The 23,153-nt window shown below is 39.1% G+C and overlaps 1 protein-coding gene across 6 annotated transcripts in view; it reads right to left on the reverse strand.

Moving 5' to 3' along the window:
• Positions 1 to 23,153, reverse strand: part of Dennd1a (DENN domain containing 1A) — a 474,661-nt gene that overhangs the window by 410,289 nt on the left and 41,219 nt on the right. For 5 of the 6 annotated variants that reach the window (XM_029474571.1, XM_021183620.1, XM_029474570.1 and 2 more), the window contains exon 2: positions 20,320 to 20,390. In XM_029474571.1, the coding sequence (XP_029330431.1) occupies positions 20,320 to 20,361 (42 nt within the window). In that variant the 5' untranslated portion in view covers positions 20,362 to 20,390. Of the gene's footprint in view, positions 1 to 20,319; positions 20,411 to 23,153 lie in introns of those variants that run through there. The other variant, XM_021183613.1, reaches the window with a different exon arrangement.

Below are 23,153 nucleotides of genomic sequence, written 5' to 3' on the forward strand. Positions count from 1 at the left end.
AAAAAAAAAAAAAAAGAACTCTGGTAAGCTAGACTTGGTAATATAGGGCTATAGCTCTAACACTAGGGAAGCTGAGTCAAGACAATCATGATGAGTTCCAGATCAGTGTGACTTACACAGAAAGATGCTGTTTCAAAAATACTTACATAGAAATATTGGGTTTAATGAAACTATAGTTCCAGCAAGTGTGGTGTAAGCATCATTTATACCCAGTCTCTTTGGATGGATTTGAATGGCATTCCCTCACCCCAGAAGCAAACCTTCACCAGGAACACTTTATTTCTCATACAGCTACTGCCCAAGTCCAGCCCTGGGCCCAGGCCATAGCAAAACATCATAGCAGTACAAAGACTATCAGGTCTCTACGTAAGTGCCTTCTATTCTCTTTAGACTAACATGACCTAAATACTCCATCAGCAGAAATATTCCTCATTATAAAATAAGGAGGAAACAAGAAGCAAGCATTAAATGCAGTCAAATAATTATGATATAACTGCTTTTAAAATATTAGTATGTTGTTATGTTTTGATTTACTTTTATGTATGTGGATATTTTTTGCTTGCATATATGTCTGTACCACTTGAATGCCTGGTGCCTGAGAAAACCAGAAGGGGGTGTCAGGTCCCCCCAGGACTGGAGGTACAGACAGTTATGAGCCATCATGTGGATGCTTGGAATCAAACCTAGGTCCCCTACAAGAGCAGCCAGGGCTGATCCATCTCTCCAACCCCCTAATACTGCTACTTTAATTTGCTTTTTATAATACTTTTTGCTTTGCTTTGTCTTATGTGAGCAGACAAAATGGCTCAGTGGGTGAAGACACTTGTCACCAAACCTGAAAATCAAGAGTTCCTGATCCCCGACCTCACAAACCCACATGGTGGAAGGAGAGAACTAACTCCTACAAAATGCACTCTGACCTCCACATTCACATGATGGCATGCAGGCAAGCACACACACATGTACATGTAAATAAACCAATTGGGGGAGAGGAGCCACATTAAGGTTTGTTATGGGTTTGACTGGAGAAAACACTGTCATGTGGAATATAACTTACCTTTGCATAGCTACTTCAGCCTTCTTTTTACTCAACTAACTTCCTTTTCACCTGCCCACTTCCCTCCCCCAAAAGCAACAACAAAAAATGCCAAAAAATGTCAACAAATTTAAGAAATATAAATCTGTCTCATTTCAAAAGGCACAGAACTTGATAGGGAATCATAGGGAAACACCTGCTGAGACTAAAACTCTTCTGCAGCGATCAAATTATAAGGTTTCATGATAAACATTAAGATCTAATTCTTCCTTATTTGAAGTGTACACCAATAACAGCTACTTAACACAGGAATAATCAAGCTTAGAGATGGGAAAGTGATGATACTCTACCTCTTTTTCAAACTTTCTGCCACATTTTGTCTTTCTGTAACATTTTTAATGGAGTAGCAGCTACTGTTAAAACAGACAACTCTGGCCAATGCCCCTGCTTAGAGGACCGCCAGCAATTAAGTATTTCCAAGCATAGCCAAAGGTGCAGGGTTCCAAAAGTTTACTTACTTCCGAATTAGAAAATTTATGGTCCCAAGAAAATTAAGGTGGCACTACAAGGACACAAACACAAAGTAGGAAGTACTTAAACTCTTTACCAACCTCTAGGACAAGATTAGGACACAAGAGGGGATTCAAATGGAAATGCCCGGCTGCCTCTCTAACAATGATAAACTCCCTCAGAGTTAATAGTTTCTCCCGGAGAGATTCATCTTGCTTTTCAACCTAGAGGTATATTTTGGAGAAAAGGAAGAAACACATGGTGGGGCTTAGAGCAAAACCTTTTAAATTCTTTGTCATAAAAGCTGCAGAGTAAACTGCATTTCCTTTACTAATCCTTCAGACACTTGTTAAGCTCCAGTGTGCTGACAACTTGGCCACTGCAATCACATTTTGGTTTCTAACAACTTGAAAAGATAAAATAAAAACTTTGGTTGTACTAAACTGTATTACTATCTTCCTTGAACACAGTGAGAATTTACACAGCCTTCACAAACTGTTGAAAGAGGCACTCCCCAGGGAGAAATAACTTCTGGCACCTCGCATAGCAAGCTGAAGTTACAAAACCAGGCTAAAATATCTCTGTTACCACACAGTCGTCTCTATCAGTCTCTCTCTCTCTCTCTCTCTAATGGCACTAACTTTGAGATCAGACTCTGGAAACCTTTTTAATTAAGTATACGAAGCTTTAAAAAAAGAAAAAAAAAAGTTTCCCCATGCCATTGGAAATATATGAACAAAAAAGCCCTTGAAACCAAGAGTTTCAAACCTTATAATCCTCCAAGCTGTGAAAAATGATACAGCTGTACTTTTGTGTCAAGAGACTGAAGAGTGAAGAACAATGATTTCATCTGACAAGGGAGTAAAGAAAACTAACTAGGCACTGTGAATTACTTGCTTAGTGCCCTACTGAATCTTCAGGCAGATAACATTATCAAATTTATCTTTGCAAAGAGAAAACTAAAAAAAAAAAGGAGAAAGCATATCTTCCCAAGGGCAGACCCCCACCCTCCCACCCCCTGGCTAGCTGTTGAACTTGCAGATACAAACCATTACAATTGCTGCTTTACTACAGGATAGGATAGGGAAATAGCTTTTAGTGACACAAATTTCCATGATGCCAGACCACCAGGCTGTTTCCCAGAGGTGGCAGAAACAAGTCTATAATGTAAGAAACACAGGCTGCTGTGCAGGGTTGGTAAATGCCTCATTGTCCTCTGGAAAGTCTGATGGACATGTATTAAACAGAGGGGAAAGGCATTCCTCTCCTGTAGGACAAATGTAAGCATGCCTGCCTTTAAACTTTTTATCCTAAGCACATCTACTCATAGAAAAGACAGAATAGTGTCTTCTAGAAAAACTGTTGGAGAAAAGCCCACATCAGAACACATGCTTCACATAGATACCCTCCCTCCCTAATCTATCCATTAAAAAAAGAGAATACAATAAATGAAGCAACCATTCAGCCTACTGAAAATGAAATATTTATAAACAATAAAAGTGCAAGGGCTCACAGAACTATCCAGGTTCTTTGTGTTCAGCTCCAATGACGTCAACTCAATGAACCAACAAACATGTCCTAAGTACCTACTAGGTGCCAATCCATGCTCTAAATGCTGGGGATATACTAGTGAGACAAAGAAAGCAATCTGCCCTAAGGAGCTGACATTCTCAGACTATGCCTGAATGCACAGGGTCACTCCTTCAATCAAAACCTGATTCAAAGTCATATCTGATTAATAAAAACAAATACCTATTGCCCCACACCTCTGCAAACATTTCCCCCCTGTGTCTTAGTTTCGGTATCTATTGTTGTGATAAAATACTCTGAGCATAAGCAATTTGGGGAGAAAGGGGTTTATTTAAGGAAGTCGGGGCAGAGATTAAAGCAGGAACCCAGTGGTGGGAACTGAAGCAGAGACCATGGAGAAATGCTGCTTACTGGCTTGCTTCTCAGGTTTTGCTAAGCCTGATTTCTTAAAGAGCCCAGGAGTAGAACTGCCCATAGTGAGCCATCCACATCAACCATCAATCAAGAACATCACTTACAGATTTGCTTACAGGTCAATCCTATAGAGCCATTTTCTCAATTAGGATTTCTTCTTCACAGCTGATCTTAGCTGTATCATAATGGCATAAAAAGATGTTCTAGGACCCACCTAGAACAGTACCCACATAATATTATTATAATAAATATTGCCAAATAGATACATTGTGATCTTTTATGTGTATGAATATATGTTCGTATAAATGCCTATGTGCAGACATGCACTTGTATGCAACCGCAGATGTTCTTTCTCAGATACCATTCATCTTGTATTTGAAACAGGGTATCTCATTGGGCTAGAACTGACTGACTTGGCTAGACTGGATGGCCAGTGAGTATCAGAGATCAACTTGTCTCCACCTCCCCAGCACTGGGATTAAAAGTATTTATCACAATGGCAAGCCTCTCTTATGTAAATTCTGAGGTTAAACTCAGGTCCTCAATGCAAGCACTTTACTAACAGAGATGTCTCCCCTGTGATCAATTTTTAAGTCTTCCAAAATAAGGGAACATGTGGCAGAAGTCAGTTTTATATGACTTACAATGAATGGATCTACATGACAGACTAGGAGTTAGGCAGAAATAGGAAGACAGGAGTTGAGAAGAGGTGGCAAATTTCCAAAATGGCCAGTTTCATGTTAACCCTCCTGACTTGAGACATAAGCCTGTTAGCTTAAAACAAAAGCTTTGTTGGCTTTTCTCTTCCACCTGCAGGCTCCTGCTGATGGACAAGTTTAAGGTCTGATCAGAACATGCCACAGAAGAGCTGATGGCCAAATCAGCATCCTATCTATCTTCAAAATGACCAACCCTACATTAGAGGAGGGGGACATTTCAGAGGCTGAAACCCCTTGAGAAGAGACTGGAGTTTTTGGCTTGCAGAATTTCCCCTCTGCTGTGAAGAGTCTTTTTCTCTGTGTGCCTGCTGCATGTGTGTGTTTCCATACACTCAATAAATTCTTCAACTGCTGATTCTGTCTGCTGGTTTTTCAGATTTCTCTGCTGCTACCTGTTGCTCTTGAAAATTTTTCTCTCACCTTTTAACTCTTCAACTGGCAGAGAAAATGAGCCTGATCAAGACTCCCTAGATGGCTTTATTTAGCTGAGCACTGGTTCTGTAGGAGATCCAGAGGAGCCCAAATAAACCTTACCCCCATCTCCATTAAAGGAGTCTACCCCAGGAAAAAGGATCCTTTTACAAGCCTAAAATGGTTGTGCTGGGGCTGTTAAAGGCAAGAAAGAAGCTTACTGAAGCCTCTCCAAAGCCCTAGCCCTGGATCTCCTTAGTCATCCCAGAGCCCAGCCTCCAAAGGGTGAAAGCAGAGGCCACCATAGGACCAGGTAATGCTTGCTTAGCTCAGATCTCTAGTAACCTCTCCTTGTCTAGTCTGAAGGATCAAGCCAAATCTAACACACTTTGTCAAAATAAGAGGTGTTCTGCCATATGTTTTGTGGGGGTTTTGTTTTCTCATAATTAATTCTTAGAACAAACACTACAAGATACTGTCATCATATCCATTTTACAGTCTAGGGACTAAAGCAGTCTAAGGTTCTCAACCTTCCTAATCCTTTTTAATATAGTTCCTTATGCTGTGGTAACCTCTCCCCCAACCATACAATTATTTTCATTGCTACTTTACAACTGTAATTTTGCTACTGTTATAAACTGTAATGCAAATATCTGACATACAGGATATCTGATATTCGACCTCTGTGAAAGCATCATTTGAGAACCACTGAACTAGAGAGAGCTTAAATCATTTGCTCGAAATCAAATAGAACATACTCTAAAGCAAGTGCTAGATTTAACCCAGCCAACCTCCTCTATAAAACACATTCTCAATCAGATTTTGCCAATAATATTCTTGAGGGGCTTTGGGGGGTGGGGTGTCTTCTATTAACCAAAATATTTAAGTAGGAACAGAAGATAAACTAAATGATTGCTGATTTTTCAACTTCATTGGGGACTATGAGAAAAACAATATTTCTTCATTTCAGCCTGTGTAGAAAAATCTTTCCAAATATTCATGTCACTTTTTCTTTTTTAAGTACACCCAAATAAACTAATAGAGATTTCCTTTGATGTTCAAAAAGCTACTTCCATCATTCTGAATATCAGTGATCATTACTTCTAAGAACACAACTGGGCTAACCATACACCAACTAGGGACCACATTCCAGGAAAGGACTATTTTAATAAGTCTCTAATACCAGTTTACCTTCTTGGCATCTGGGTCGTCTCATAGGTAGATAGCGTGAATAAGAACACTGGTAATAAAGGCTCAGTCACACAGTTCTTGTTAAAGTTTAAATGTGACACACAAATGTAAGGAAAAATCCAGAGGCTGATTATTATACACAGAACTCAGAATTAGTCCTGTTATCTGAAACCCACGCAGTTTTCTCTCTCCGTCATGCCTTTCACACAAATAATTCTAATATTTGAACCCTTTCAAAAAGAAATTCTATCGAAAGGAAGGTTTAATCTCTTTATTACAACTGCTGAAGTTTGCTTGTGAAGAGGGTTTTGAGCTTTTGGGTTTGGGGTTTTTTTAAACTTTTTAAAATTAGATATTGCAAAGTAAGTCCATACAAGAATATCTAATCTATACTAGTTTCCATGTTAGCCATTTTAGTACATACTATCTAAAAAAGAAAAAAAAAAAAAAAGTGAGGCCAACCTGCCACCAAGGTGGGAAAAGTGGGCAGAAGATAACTAGAGGCCTGCCCATGGGGCGCCACTACAATGAGCAAGTATGTGGTGGAGAGATGGAAGAGAAAGAGGAGGAGAATAGTTTGTGAACTGTGAAGATACAAAACTAGAGACCCAAAGGCCTGTGAGAAACAGCATGAGAGTAGCCTGTGCTGCCACCTGAGATCATGGTGATCTCCAGACCCATGTTGCCACCAAGGGCCATATATGGTTCCATAGCCCTACCAGAGCAGGGGCTTATATTGATGTTTGTTCTGCCACCTGGAGCCATGTTAATATCTGAGGGCTAAGCTGAGCTGGCTCTGACCCTCACCAATTATAGCTTGTGAGAAAGCTGGCCCATCACTCACCTGTGCAGCATGGGAGAGCTGGCCCTGCCCCTTGCCAATTGTGATACTCAGGGTGAGCTAGCCATGTCCCTCACCTGAGCAGTGCTGGATACCTGGCCCTGGTGGCATGGGTGTGGGAGAAGTGGTGAGCTGACCAACTCAGATACCATCTAGGACCAGATCTAGGGCTTTGAGTTGACCCACTTCAACATGTACCCCATCTATGAAGAGCCAGGTCCTGCAGAACAAAAGCTGTAGGATCTCCATGATACAGGACAACAGGATATCCAAAAGGGGTCCCAGCAAAGATCCAGTATTGATAGTGTAACAGAAGCCAAGGGCCTTTAACAAGACCAATGACTCACTGCAATCAATATTTGGGAGTAAAGCTGTTTGGCCAAAGGGTATATACTGTGTGACACACTGACACACCACAACTTCCACAGCAAGATGTTTTATTTTTTTGTTTTGTTTTGAGAGAAGAGGAGGTTGCAAGGGCAGAGGGCAGATATGGAGGGACTGGGAGATAAGTAGGATTGGGCTGCATGATGTGAAACTCACAAAAAATCAATACAAAGTTTAAAAAAAAGTCAAGTAGAAAGATATAAGTCCCATTTCAATAATGACAATCTGGCATTCTTTTTTTTTTTTTAAGGCATGATGAAGCATGCCCTTTTTGGTGGGTTTTGGTGTTTTTTGGTTTTTTTTTTTTTTTTTTTTTGTTTTTTGTTTTTTGGGTTAATTCCGAGACAGAGTTTCTCTGTGTAGCCCTGGCTGTCCTGGAACTCATTCTGTAGACCAGGCTGTCCTCGAACTCAGAAATCTGCCTGCCTCTGCCTCCCGAGTGCTGGGATTAAAGGCCACCAATGCCCAGCTCTGACATTCATTTTAAATAACTTTCTCAATGGCAAACAATTGGTGAGTGGCATAAAAACAAATCTGAACTCAAGCCTTGTGATTTCAAAACCTACAGAGTTACCATTACATTGTTTTTAGTACAAATTATCCCCAAAGCTTCATAGCACCTTCATTCTGCCTTATAACAAAGGCAGAATCCATCTATATTCTCCCTTCAAATGAGGTTCATGATAGCAAAAATTTCTACTATGTGAGAACATACTAAACGGGGGGAACCTAGATCTAGGGAGGAAGTTATTAAAGCCTCCTGCTGGACAAAGTAGGCCCATGGTGATCTTTTCAGCAAAGCTTGCTGCTTCTAATCAAAGCCTTGAACAGACTGTCTTCAACATAAAGAAGGAATGCAAATACATTGTGAAATAGCACCAAAAGTTCAAAGGCAATAATATCATTTCCTAAAGGTTTCTGGTTATTTGTAGTTGTTGTTGTTGTTGTTGTTTCAAAGCCTTCTATGCGTCTAAAACACAAGGTCTAGATCTGTTCTACAGAGCTAGCATAGCTGCTAATCTACAGTCCAGCACAGGGCCGAGTCTGAAAGGATTGTGTACAGGACAGGGGCTCAGAGTTCAATGGCAGCTTATTTTTGTCATGGATAGTCATGGAAACCTGCCTTACATGATGGCTTTCAAGGAAGCTGAAAAGCAACCTTGTTTCTTTTTAGACAAGATCTCACTATGCAGTCATCAAACCAGTATCTCTCCTGCTGCAGCCTCCCACATGCTAGAATCATGGGACAACTCCGTTGAAGATTCACATTTCTAAACCCTGAAACCATACCTTAATTATTTGGGTTGAAAATCTTTCCAAACTAAACAGCTTGCTGCTCTTTGCAAAGCATATTTTGAATACACATTTTCTTCATGGCTGAACAGACATCTCTTTTAGCTGCCTAACATTCATTCCTCCCTTCACCAGACTTTCTTTGAAGGAAATCCATGGCATCCAAATGGCATTGAATTGCCACCATGCCCATGTGTGTATATGGGCATGTACATGTACACACTCATACCAATCACCAGATTAAAACCCCCTTAGCCAGATTGTGGTGGCACACACCTTTGGAAGACACATGCAGATCTCTATGACTTTGAGGCCAGCCTGGTCTACATAGCATATTCCAAGACAGCCAAGGCAACAATGAGAGATGATGTTGTTGTTGTTGTTGTTGTTGTTGTTGTTGTTGTTGTAGGTGGGTACATGACCCAAATGGGACCTGCTACAAATCACAGACCTGGCTCTCAATATATTAAGTAGACAGTCTCAAGTTTTCCTTGCAATGTTGCCAACAGAGAAACATGGGTAGCTTTTTGTTTTTGTTTTTTGAGTAAGGGTGTCTCTATATAACAGTTCTGGTTGTCCTGGAACTTGCTTTGTAGACCAGGCTGGCCCAACTCACAGAGATCCACCTGTCTTAGCATCCCAAGAGCTGGGATTAAAGTATCCACCACCATGGCTGGATATAGGTAGTTTTTAAAAAGCAAATTAAACAATGATTTTTTCCCCCTAAGGTTGTTACCTACCAACTGGGTAGTTCAACTCAGATATAGATATGTGTTACACCTGAAATGATGGCTCAAAACCCCATAAGATGCTCTTTTATCATGTGGGTGATTAAAGTATTGGTATGTAGGTTGAAATTTCTTCATAGGTAACTTTATCATAGGTAGCATAGGGACTCAATAAAGATGACCAAGAGCATGATTAAGGAGGCAAATCTCTTGAAAGCACAAACAGAAGGCCTAGATCTGGGGAAATCTGAAGACATTTTCACCACTGAATTTGTCTGTATAGAGCACTAATAAACTCCCTTTTATACTAGAGACCGATTTAATCTGAGTTCTGCCACTTCTAATAAAAGAATCCTGAATAAAGCAATAACTTAAAGTTTGAGCATGATCAATAACTGTGATGAGAAACCTAGTATAAACAAATCTTTAGGGTATACAAGAACACTTAGGGCATAAGCTAAGGGCATTTCTATGAATAAAAGGCTTGAGTTTAAATGCAAAGATTCAGAAATCCACTTAAGCTACTTTTATTTCATTGCTTTTCTCCAGCTAGGTCTCACTGATAACAGTTGCTGATAGCGGAGTGCTGAGATATGAACTACTGCCTTAAACACAAATAACTTAAAATAACAGTTCACGTTGATAAAGAACTCTCCATGTCCTATGAAATGTACACTCTCATTACCCCCTTAGTTGCATGGAGCAAGTGCTCTTTGTATTCCCTTTAATAGCTGAGAAAATATTAAAACAAACAAACAAACCACCTCAAAAACAAACACATAGAAATCTACTAAAAAATGTATTTCAACACCTCCTTGCTTACATGGGTTTTAACACTTGAACTCCTAGCCCACCTAAAGTCCCAAGACCTGATACTGTAAATCACAAAGACAGCAAGAAAGGCCATTGTTGTGAATAAAGGGAATAATCTGAGATGCTCTTGGCATCTCTTGGCCTAGATGGTCCCTAAAATGCATACTTTACTAACAAGAAAAAAAGTCTGGAATCTGCTTCCCAAAAAGTAAGCATTAATTAAGAAAAGAAAATAGGGCTGGAGAGATGGCTCAGAGGTTAGAGCACTTCTGCTCTTCCAGAGGTCCTGAATTCAATTCCCAGCAACCACGTGATGATTCACAAACATCTGTAATAGGATCTGATGCTCTCTTCTGGTTTGTCTGAAGACAGGGACAGTGTACTCATATACATAAAATATATCATTAAAAATAGAAAGAAAGGGAGGGAGGAGGAAAGGGGAGGAAAGGAAAGGAAAGGAAAGGAAAGGAAAGGAAAGGAAAGATATGGCTCATTTTCTGTTTCTTCCCAAGAACAGCAGTTCAAACTCCCTCGATAGGAGTAATTTGAAGTAGCAGCAATACAATAAAAAGCACCAGCTCCAAGCACAGATATACAATTAATGCAAAATTCAAAATGTGATCTTGATAGAGAAAAGCAAATTGAGGGAGGCACAAAATGTTCTATTTCTTAAGCTGAGTGGCAGATACATGTGTTTTCATTTATTCTCTAAAATGTATACATACGTACATGCATATGTAATGTATTATTTCTATCACAGCATTTATAATTTCTTAAAGGATATATTCAAACTAGAATTCAAGCCATCATTTGGACAGGTCACTTCCTTAGGCTGAGTGTCTCTCCTTCTGCTAAAGACTGAACTACAAGGATCAAGCAAGAAGTAGTGTCTATCCTTGTGTGGCCCTATTTTGGACCTATATAATTTGAGACTATGCTTATTTCATTGCACGCTTGGCAACCAATTTATTATTATAAACTATTAGGCTCAACATTAGCTTAAAGAAGAAAGCATTATTATAGCCATCTTAAAACAGAAACAGGACAGCACTGCAATGCTCAACATTTCCCCTGACTCTATAAACCAGTTTTAGAACTAGTGATAAGTAGCTGTGGTCACACATGAACACCTGCAATCTCAGCACTTGGAAAGTGCAATCCTATCTCAAAACAAACAACAAACAACAAAACAGCTCAGAGAGAGAGGTTCCAGACTGTACCACAAACAAGACTTGCCTGTTTTTGTTTAATGCTTTCTTTTGTTGCTGAGGGAGATGCAAGGCCTGTAGTCCAGGAGTTGACCTCAAATGATATTCCTCCTAAACTGTACACCTTTGTTTCCTTTTGGAGACAGGGTAGATTAGGATGAATTAGACTACACTGGCTGGTAAGCAGGCCCTAGGGTTCCACCTGCCTCCACCTTCCCAGTGGAAAACAAAAGCACACTACAACACTCAGGTTTTTCTTTCACATGAGTGCTAGAAATGGAATTCATGGCCATGCTTGAGTAGCAAGCACTTTACCTAAGCTGAGCCATTTCCCCAGACCCAAACGAGACTTTTCCTAACTACCATGTCAAGTGTACTTGACTGGGAAAAAAGTAAAAGAAATGTTTTTGGTTTTTTAGTTTTGATTTTGTTTTGTTGTTTTTCAAGACAGTTTCTCTTCAAAGCCTTGGCTGTCTTGGAACTCACTCTGTAGACCAGACTGGCCTCAAATCTACAAAGATGTGCCTACCTCTGTCTCCTGAGTGCTGGGATTAAAGGCGAGTACCACCATGGACCAGCCTTTGAATAAATGTTTTAAATAATCAATCTTTGAGTGAATAATAATTTGATCTGACTATGAGATTAAGAAACTTGCCAGAAAAAGTAAAATTTCTTTGTCCATCATGAATAAAGCTTTTTCTCTAACGATTTTCTACAAGCCTGGTTTCTCTTCCCCACATTAAAATCTTCTGATTTCCCTAACTACTGCATGTACATGTGCCATTAGGCAGTTACTGTAAGGAAATTCCCATTCAGATGAAGTTAAACACAAGGTCTACAACTGGGAGGTTGCCCAGACTGTGCAAATTCATCTTAATTTCTCAAACCTAGGACCAGTTTAGAGAATTTAAGATTAAAGAAAACTTAGTAGCTAGGGAGATGGCTCAGTTGATAAAGTTCCTACCACAGAAGCATACACTCACATAATAACTGTGTACAGAAGTGCATATCTATAACCCCAGCCCTGTAGAGACAGAGTGTGGGACACCTGACTCACCAGCAAGAAAGACACCACAATAGGATCCTTCTGCATACGTTTATTGGACTGCGCATTGACTGTGTAGGCGAAAGACCCCGAGCCCTGGGCCTCTCATTCTTATATACTATCAGTTCCCATCCACTCACAGCAGGCCACATCACCTCACCAGGTACGCAGCTTCAGCTAATCAGGGCAGCAGGGGCATANCTCCACCAAAATGGCTTCNCCNGTAACCTGGTACACCTGCGCAGCTCTCACGATGTTTGTGGCTTATATTCAGATGTATGAGGAAGTCAGGTGCAAGTCATAAGACTTAGCTGCAGTCCCTGGCGCCTTCTTGGGACTGCTGCCACACCTGCTCCCCACAACAGAGCCCCCTGGTCCACCAGTCTAGTCAATTTGATAAGCTCCAGGTTCAGTGGGAGGTCTGTGGCTTAAAAAATAAATTAGAAAGTAATCAACAATGATACTGACCTCTGGCTTCAATACACACATGCATACAGAAAACTATATTGAGAAAAATGACTAGAATAAGAACTTATAAGACAGCTATATTACTGCCATTCTTTAGGTTTGCTGGGTTCACTCTGCTGTTAATGCAAGAATATGATAGTAATTTTAGATGATCTCCCTCAAGAATATTTTAAACTAAAATAAAACTTGATTCTGAAAAGAGAGCCCACATGCTAGGCATTGTGGGTGCATGCTTATAATTCCAGCTCTCCAAGATCAACACGAATGCAAGTCCAGCATAATCCTCATAGGGAGTTCCAGGATAAAGCTACACAACAAAACCCAGTCTCAGAAAAACAAAGACAAAACAAAAGCACACCAACAAAAAAGTCTTCCATGTTCTCACAGTGCCCATATATACCAGATAGCACAGTTTAACTTTCTTTTCTTGTGTTTTTTGTTGCTGTTGGGCTTTTTTGGTTTTTTTTTGGGGGGGAGAGGGGGGAGAAGGGGGGAAGGAGTCTTGTTTTGTGTCTGTCTATTTGAGACAAGGTTTCCCTGTGTAGCCCTAGCTGTCCAGGAACTTACTCTGTAGACCAGGCTGCCCTTGAACTTAAGAGATCCACCTGCACCTGCCTCTGCCACCTGAGTGCTGGGATTAAAAGTGTGTGCCACCACATCGAGGCCCTTGTGGGTTTTTCTTTTATCTTCATTAATTTTAATTATGTTGAGGTATATGGGTCAGATCCTCTGATGGTTGTGAACAACCTATATGGGTGCTAGGCACCAAACCTGAGTCTTCTGGAAGAGTATCTATGATCTTAAACCCTGACTAGAGGGAACCTCAATTGAAAGGAACACCTCCATAAGACTAGCCTGTAAGCAAGTCTATAGTGCACTTTCTTTTTTTCTTTTTTTTTTTCCTGGATTTCTTTAATTAGATATTTTCTAATTAAAAACTAGGACCGGGGTTGGGGATTTAGCTCAGTGGTAGAGCACTTGCCTAGCAAGTCCTAGCAGGTCCTCAGCTCTGGAAAAAAAAAAAAAAAAAAAAAAAAAAAAAAAAAAAAAACTAGGACCTATATATGGGATGGATCCCCAGGTGGAACAGTCACTAGATGGCCTTCCCTTCAGTTTTTGCTCCAAATTTTGTCTCTGTATCTCCTCTCATGGGTATTTTCATATAGTACACTTTCTTAATTAGTGATTGATGGGGGGGGGAGCAACACATTGTGGGTGGTTCACCCCCCCGCCCCCAGGCAGGAGATCCTATAAGGAAGCAGGCTGAGAAAGCCAGTAAGTAAGCAGTACTCGCCATGGCTCCTACCTCAATCAGCTCCTGCATCCAGGTTCCTGCCATGTTTCAGTTCCTGTTCTGACTTCCTTCAGTGGTGGACTGTGCTGTTGAACTGTAAGCTTTTTGCCGAAATAAACCCTTCTATCTCCAAGTTGCTTTGGTTATGGTGTTTTATCACAGCAATAGAAACCCTGAGACACTGCTGATCCACTGCTCCAACCTCTCAACTTACTTTTTAAATCTCTAATAATATGGAGCATCTGTTGTCAGCACAGATTCAGATGTGACTCCAAGATCACAATCATGGTGCAATGAAAGCTGAAGTTCTAAATCATAGACCTGGTTCTCAAAATCGTTAAGTTGGCAAAGTCTCAGTGTTCTTCGAAAAGTTGCTCAAACAAAAATGTGGACAGTTATTTAACAGCAACTTTTAATGAAGAGTTTTTAGGGTTGCTGCCTAACACCTGGGTAACTGAACAAGTCAGCTTCCCAAAGCATTGTGACTAACACTGCTTTCACAAAAGCCCAACAGTTTCTCAACTTTGTCACCCTCATCTTTTTAAAAAGTGGCCATTGGGCTAATACATTACAAATGCTGCAGAGGGAGTGCACGCAAAAGGAAGCTGATCTGCTGGGCAGCCCTAAAAAACCTGATACTGCCACTCTCCCAACTCTAAGCATCTACCCAGGCAGAGTGCCTGCAGCAGGCTCAGAAAGGCCAACTGTAATGAGACACTTGTGTGGAAATGCATTCCAGAGCTTCTGCATGCCCAGCACCATCTGATCATGGGATAAGCTGATTATTTCTTGCAAGAGAGCCTGAATGCAGTGTTGGGTGCTTCTGCAGTGTGGGATGCCTATCTTGGAAGCCTTATGGAAGTATGAGTTCTCCAGCAAACTGGCCAATTAGAAAGCATTAAAAATATATAACAAAATATACCAAAAATCTACTCAAAACATACCAATTTTAAGGGAGTAGGTTGTTTGGAGTGTTTATTTGTTAGTGTTTTATTTGGGGTTTTTTGACTCTGTGGTTTGGAGTCAGGATCTCATGTAACCCAGGCTGGTGTCACTATACAACCAAGAGAAGACCTTGAACTCCTCACCATACTGCTCAACCAAGAGAAGACCTTGAACTCCTCACCATACTGCNCTCCTCACCATACTGCACAACCAAGAGAAGACCTTGAACTCCTCACCATACTGCTCAACCAAGAGAAGACCTTGAACTCCTCACCATACTGCACAGTCCACGCCAATTTCTGCTTTTGGAAAAAAGCAGAAATTATCACTATCATGACTGGATTTCACCTTCTGTTTAAAAGGTCAAAATCTGGTGCCCAAATGACAAGCTTTATACACAAAAATGCTATCATTTACAAAAGAACCCTAGAAGCACATAAAGATTTAATTGTAAGTAGACAATTGGTGCAATAACTTATAACAACTAAAATGGTTTCACAAATTAATTATTAATTTATTAATAATAATTTTTAAGAAAGCCGTAATAGAAGGAAACAAAAATACATATATAGGAGAAGTTTAGAAAAATGGTTATATACTTTATCTACATACACACACACACAGATTACAAGAAAATAAGTATACCAAAATATTAATGACAGCTATTATTAAATGGTCAGTCTATCTTCTTTATAACCTTTCAAAAATTTAAAAAAAAATTTTATACATGCTAAACAAGATGCTAAAGTTTTAAAGATGAACAGTCAAAACACATACACCAGAATAATCTGTCAGTAAATATTAAATGCCTTGAGAAAATTTTTACTATATACATTTTTTATTTACAACAAAAATCTATGACAATGTAAGCAAAAATTGTAAGAATAGAACTCTCACAGACATTTATAGAACAAATGTACACTAAACCTTTCAATTAAAGACCCATAAAGTGGTCTCAGTGCTTTTTAGCCCACCTTCTCACAGCAGGGATTTAATCCCTCCAGGGGGTGCAAACAAACTTCAAAGAGAAGATTAGGCCCAGACACTAGCACTGTGCAATGTAAGATTTATATGTAAGTTTGCCCGGAAACACAGAGATGCAGATCTGAGGAACAAAGGTAGATTCTTTGCAATCATCTAAAACAGCCAAATTAATGCCTAAAATAGTAACAGGAAAAAAAAAGAAAAAAAAAAAAAGAAAGAAAATACACAAAATACTATCAACAAGAAAGTTGTAGAAGGAGCAAAGGTGTCTGAAGTCAAATATTCAGCTATAGTTCACTCACTAGAAACAGCAAAAGGAAATCTGACAAATTTCCACAAAGCACAGGTTCATTTCCAACTCAAGCTCTGTACAGCCTTAGGAGGATACCCATCCCTGCAGTGTTAAGGTTCTTGATGTAGCTTCTATACAGTACTGACAAATCACATGCCTCTTTCCATCTCTCAGCGCAGAGCACACGTATCAATTAAAGGTCTTCACTGATGTATACACACATATCAATGGAAAAAAGACCTGTCTTTAAAGATAATGATATTTCTGTTCTTTCTCATCTTTGTAATATTAGCTGATTTTTAAAGAGTACGTAAAATATCTTATTACTTTAAGAACTGTTTTTTGGGTTTTGGGGGGTTTTTTTTGTTTTTTTGTTTTTGTTTTTTTTTGTTTTTTTTTTTTTTTTTTTTTTTGGTTTTTCGAGACAGGGTTTCTCTGTGTAGCCCTGGCTGTCCTGGAACTCACTCTGTAGACCAGGCTGGCCTCGAAATCAGAAATTCACCTGCCTCCGCCTCCCAAGTGCTGGGATTAAAGGCGTGCGCCACCACCGCCTGGCAAGAACTGTTTTAAGTAGAGAAAAGTGTAACTAAAGAATTCAGCTACACTTATATATGTGTGTGTGTGTGTGTGTGTGTGTGTGTGTGTGTGTGTGTAAGAGCTCAGTGGCGGAATGCTTGCCTTGCATGTTCAAGGCCCAAGATTTGATCCCCAGCACCAGTAATAACAGCGGCAACAAAACTGGAGTACAGCTCTATAAATATCACAATGATAAAAGTAAGTGACTGCAGTGACATGCAACATGAAGGGTCCTTATAAACATAACTGAGCAAAAACATAACAAAACTACATAAAGAATAATTCTATGTCTATAGAATTAAGAAACAGGCACAATTAAATTATTTTTTCAGGGAGTCATACACATTTAATAAAACTATGAACACAACAAAGGAATGACTCTCATAAAAGGATGGTGGTCACCTCTAAAGAAAGGAAGGGAGGGAGCTCTGGGGTATGACTAAGGCCATCTCTAACATTTACAGATCTAGCAAAGGTACAAAGAAGACCTACAGACCATATATCTAAATATGCCTTTAAGTCAGCTATCTGGGTATGGTATTATGTCTATAATCCTAGTGCTTGGAAAGCAGATGCAGGAGAACCATAAGTTCAAGGTCACCCTCAGCTACAGAATGAATTTAAGGCCAGCCTAGAATACCTAAACAAAAAACAAAAACCATTTTTAAAAAAGCAAAAAGTTATAAATCAAGCTTACAACTATTAGATATATTTTACCTCCTACCATGATAAATATACCTTTAGAACTAACTAAAAAGTGAGACACAGTGTGCATTTTTTACCTGCTTAGCATTTGATGCAGAAAAGTAATAGCAGAGAAAAGACTAGCTATTGGCTGACTACCCCTTCCAGATCCCACACACCAAGGGAGCTTTCACACAAACACAAAGTTACCCAACCCCAAGTTCTGCTATACCTATTATCTGTCCTGTTCCCACTCCCCATGTAGGAGCACCCTAGGGCCTTGGGGTGAGTATACTAGCAGCACAGGTCACCCTCAGGAGGACAAATCCTACAGAACAGACGCATACAGGCTCTGGAAAGGAGCTCAAATCCATTTGGGTAAGGAATCCTAAGATCTTAAATTCTCCCAGAACTGTCTAGGGTGAAATGGTTCAAGCATCAAATGGCATGCTTTATAGGCCCAGTAACTTTGTGCTCCTCCTAAAGTGGCAATATGAAAGGAGAGCCAACATGGAACTCCTAAGGCATAGCATAAGATAGGGGCAGGGATCTTTGTTGCCAAGACTAGGTTTGGTAAAAAAACCACACAACATTCTTAACCTGAATAACAGTCATGTAGTCATTTGTGTTATTTTGTTAACCCACACTTGTAAGTTTTATACATTTTTTAATACAAATAATAGGATAGCTATAATACACTTGCTGATAAGATACACAGAGGGCAAAAATCACCAACACACAACCTGGGTGTAACCATGAAGACAGAGTCAAATGGATACAAATACAGGGATGAAACAAAAGGCCTACATTTTTGACACATGTCATTGGAGAAGATGAATATAGCTACAAAACTATTCTACAACATTTCAAACATAAAACTATCGGGTTCCATAAACATGTACTAGATTCTGGATCAGAAGGGAAAATGTCATAAAGAACATTGTTGAAACAATTGATTCGATTTAAATATAACAACTAATGTTAAATCAATGTTAAATTTTCTTATTTCAACAACTGGACTAGAAGTATAAAAGAAAATGTCCTTATTCTTACAATATCTACCCTTGAAAATTTTTAGGGGTAAAGAGCCACATCTGCAACAAAGATTGCATATGTAGTGACAAAGCAACTGTAACACAATGGTAATAATGGGCTCTAAGAAAGGGCACATGCAGCAAACTGCTCTTGTAACTTCAAAATATTTTCAAAATAATGGGTTCACCTCCCACGTGCCAGGATTACAAGCAAGCACCACCATGCCCAGCTACACATCCTTTAAATACTGGAATATTTTGATATGTGGTCTACAGGTCTCCTTTTGTAACTTTGCTAGGCTCTGTACCCAGACAGCTATAATAGCAGACAGGATAAAGGCTTCGATGCTTATTCTTCCAGCTCACTTTGTGGCTTTCTTTTTTTTTCATCTTTCAAAAAATAAATTTTAACTTTAGGGAAAATTCCACAACACTGAAGAGGGAAAATTAACTACAGATATAATAAAACGTTCATCCTTGAATTTATCTGTAAGGTCACAGCTGGCATCAAATGGGTACTGAATGAGGTTCTCCTACAGAGAAGTAGCTGCATGCACACCTGATTATTGCTTCTAAATTCAGTACTCTCCCTGTACAATAATAGACATGGCTTAACAAGGATCTTAACTTTCTACTTCCAAACAAGCATAAATTTGTAATCTACTTCACATGGAGGGAAATCCTTCATTTTAATAAATACCAGTGATGCCATGCAAAGCCCTGCAGAAAACGTGGAGAGACACATGCAACACAAGTGCTGCCCTCAAGAAGGTAACTTAGCAGTATAAAGTGGAATTTAAACAAGAATCCCAGCTATTCCACACAGTGCTCTATGGCCTGCTTTACACCTGAGATTCTAATTTCTCAATAGGACTTTCTCAACTATCTTTAAGGATTACATTGTAAGTGTTGACAGATGATAGCATATGTATAACAGAATAAAGAGCTTTGATCAAAAGTCACTATGTATATAAGAATCTAATGAAAATTTAAAAATCTAATGAAAATATGGCAATAGAAAACAGTACCAAAGGCATAAAGTCAATTAAAACCATAAGTTATTACTTCAAATTTCTAATCCAAGTTAATTTACTCTCCCTAAACATCAAATAATAGATTCAAATGTTTGGGTGCAAGGACCAAGAGCTCCTAACATTCGGCAAATGGCACCAAGTAAAAGGGTACAACATTATTTTTCTCACTAAGTGAAAGGATTTTAGGGCAAGAAGTGATCTACACAAGCTGGGCAGTGGTGGCTCATGCCTTTCATCCCAGCACTTGGTAGACAGAGCCAGGCATCTCTGAGTTTGAGGCCAGCCTGGTCTACAGAATGGGTTCCAGGACATTCAGGGCTATAGAGAAAACCTATCCCGAAAAAGCAAAAAAAAAAAAGAAGTGATGTACATAGCTGTACAAGACGTTGTAACCTCATCTGAGACCTCACTGTTTAGGGCACTTAGGAAATAGAATAAATGCTAGGGCCAGAGGAGTTTCCTCTAACTAGTCTCCAACCTTCTTTTATCAACAGTTTTGCTAAATTCAGTCTATTTTGAGCAGTTTAGTGGCAAAGAATTCCCTTTCTATTAATTTGAGTCTTGCAGTCTAATTCCATTAAATTGCATTGCTCATTAGCAAGGCCTAATAAGTTGGTTTCCAAGCATCCGTGATAGATGCAAACCAACACCCAATGATAAAAATAAATAAAGCCATATTTCAAGCCTGCTAAAACAGTGGATCCCAAAGTATTCACTGTGCTTTTTATTCTCCCACCTTCCCGGGATGACACGAGTATGAGAAACAAGGAAAGACACTTAGAAAAAACTCAAAGACATCACATTATTCATCTATTTCTGCTGTGTACAGCTATTCCATACAATGAAGAAACATATCATTATCATAATTAAATGAATGAGTACCTGAAAGAGTGCCACCTGTCCTAGGATAAGCCACTTCCACATACACTTCAAATGTAGTCTCTGGGTTTTGCCTACAAAGGAAACATATCATGATTACTGATTGAGGCAACATTATGCAAAACACATGGAATTCGGTGTGAAGTAGATTTCAATTGAATAGCTGTAAAAGTTTAGGCAGGGTATTTAACTTCTAGGCCACAACCTTCATAGCATACAAGATAAAACTAGCTCTCCCCAAGCACTGTGAAACTTACAGAAAATGCACAGCAGTAATCTGGACGCAAGGTCTGGCATAGTAAGTTAACCATGACCATGACTTGACCTGTGTCATCTCTAACTTCCACCACATCTCCAAAGCTGTAGGGAGAATTCTGAGGAAATTCAGCTCAAAGCAACAACAGTTAAAAGCAGCACACTTTGCTACATTACTAGATAAAGCACACATATGACAAAAAATAGTGTGTTACTGATACAGCTTTGGAATACCAAACTAGAGAAACAATCACCTCACTAGACTATTCTGAATGTGAGAAGTTAATCTAAATTTAAGACATCATTTGCCTGCATTGGCAATACCATGTGTATGAAAGCTTACTATTATATTCCTTTACCTTTTTAATGTCATGAGCATTCATAATAAACTCATGGAAGACCAGAGCACTACCAGAATGTTTATAGTTGTTACTTCTGCTTTATAAAAATGTATGGTTTTATTATCTTTTCTGCTATAACGAAAAGATAACTACTTCCAGACTGAATAAAAATCATTTAGCAAACCAGGCACAGTGATAAATACCTAAGTAAACTATATTTGAACCTGACAACAAAACTCAAATATGAACTTTTCTAAGTTATTTAATAATATCTAAGGGCCTAAATTTAAACCAAAGAAATACTTAGAATGTTCCCAGAAAAGCCTACATTTCCTACATGAGATAAATTTTATCTCATGCAATCCTTAATGTGGCACTGTAAGGTGTGGGGCTGTTACTCTCACTGTGCAAGTGAGGGGCCTAATGAAATACAGTCTAAAGAACTTGTCTGCCTCCCTTAGCTGGCTGTCCATGTTTCACTGACTAGACAATGACCTTTGGTCCCTGATACTTTCACATCCTCAGCCCACTGTAAACAGTTGCCATTGTAAATGATAACATTTTTCTTAGTAACACATAAAATAACCATCCATCATATAAATAGTAGCATCTTAAGAGTCAAGAAAATAAGGTAATGCTTGCTCTATTTCTGTAGTAGAAAGAAAAATGTTTTCTAATTTGTGAAAGATCAGTTTTTCGCTATAAAAAAAAAAAAAAAACCTGAGACTTTAGCTTTAAATAAGTGCCTTGAGTAGAGAGAGTTGACTGTTCTAAAATTCAAGGTATTTAAATATATTTTGTTAAATATAGTTACCAAAAAATAAGATACTAAATCAGAGCATCTTACTTAAAAAAAAATAAAATAAAATAAAAAAGTAAACTTGTCTTTAGGGCTTAAAAAGCTTGCTTTTTTTCCCCCTACCAAAAGGATAGAAATGACCTTTAAAATTGGCACCAAAATGTATATGAAATACCACACGGAAACATCCCTTCCAGTCAGAAACCTCAAGGTAGAGCATTTGACAAAAGGGGTGCTTTTCTGTCACAGACAGTAAATGGTAGAATGTGAAAAGCATTAGGAAAATTGCCACCTAAAAACCTTTCTTTGACAAATGGCTGGATTTCATCTCAGAACATTGTTTCTCTGGATTAAAACAGATTTCAAGATGTACATTTGCACAAAGCTGGAAGTAGTGGCAGAGCCTTTTAATCAGGAAGATCTCTGTGAGTTTGAGGTTCTAGGACAGCCAGGGATACATAGAGACCCTGTTTCAAAAAATAAAATAAAGTAAAAATATGTTCTAAGCAGCCCTAGACCCCTGTGGATACTCTTCAGAGCTTCCACACATTTTTTTTTACTTCATTTCCACTTCTTCAACTTGTTTTTAGATGTTATCAAAATTAAAATGATGACCATGTGAAAGTGCTACATTCAAATTCTGAAACAGTTACAAACCACACCTTAACCTGTGTCACAGCACGTTTGTACAGGCCTACTCTAAGGAAAGGAAGCCCTAACTAGCTGTTCTCATTGCTTCTGGTCCGTCTTTCTTCCTGGAACATATTTCAAGCAGACAGCATAAAACCACTGTATCACTGCAATAACTTGCCGTGGACACCAAAGACTTGCACATGCATCTGCATTAAAATGCACAGTTCTGAGTGCTTGCCTTATCCTCCAAGCAGCTTTGGAACAGCTAATCAATTGCCCTCCTCCTTCAAACACATTCTTCCTTTCCCTTCCAGGAGATCCGCTCTGATGGTTCTCTGCCTTTCTTACTGGTGCTTCTCTGCTGAACTCACTTTTTAACCTGATCAAGACTCTGCTGTCTACACTCATTACCTAGATGATCTCATTCAGCCTCATGGCTTTAATTACTGAGCAAATGCTGGCAAGCCCCTAAATCCTATCTTCAACCTGACTTCTTCCCTAATTCCAGATTTCTTAAGCCTACTCAACACTTATGCTTAGACACCTCAAACACATTTTAATTTAACATATGTTTTTATTTCCCAAAATTCTACCTCCTGAACTCTACCAGCTATCCAAACCAACAAAACTTACTTTCTCTGACCTCTTTATATGTCATTACCAACTAGTCAGCCAGCTCTGCTTGCTATCAGATTCTGCTATCAAAATGTATCCAGGTGAGTTGGGAAATTAACATTTTTTAAATTAGGTATTTTCTTCATTTACATTTCCAATGCTATCCCAAAAGTCCCCCATACCCTCCCCCCCCC

The sequence above is a fragment of the Mus caroli genome, chromosome 2, assembly GCF_900094665.2.
Source record: "Mus caroli chromosome 2, CAROLI_EIJ_v1.1, whole genome shotgun sequence".
NCBI classification, from domain to species: Eukaryota; Metazoa; Chordata; class Mammalia; order Rodentia; family Muridae; genus Mus; species Mus caroli.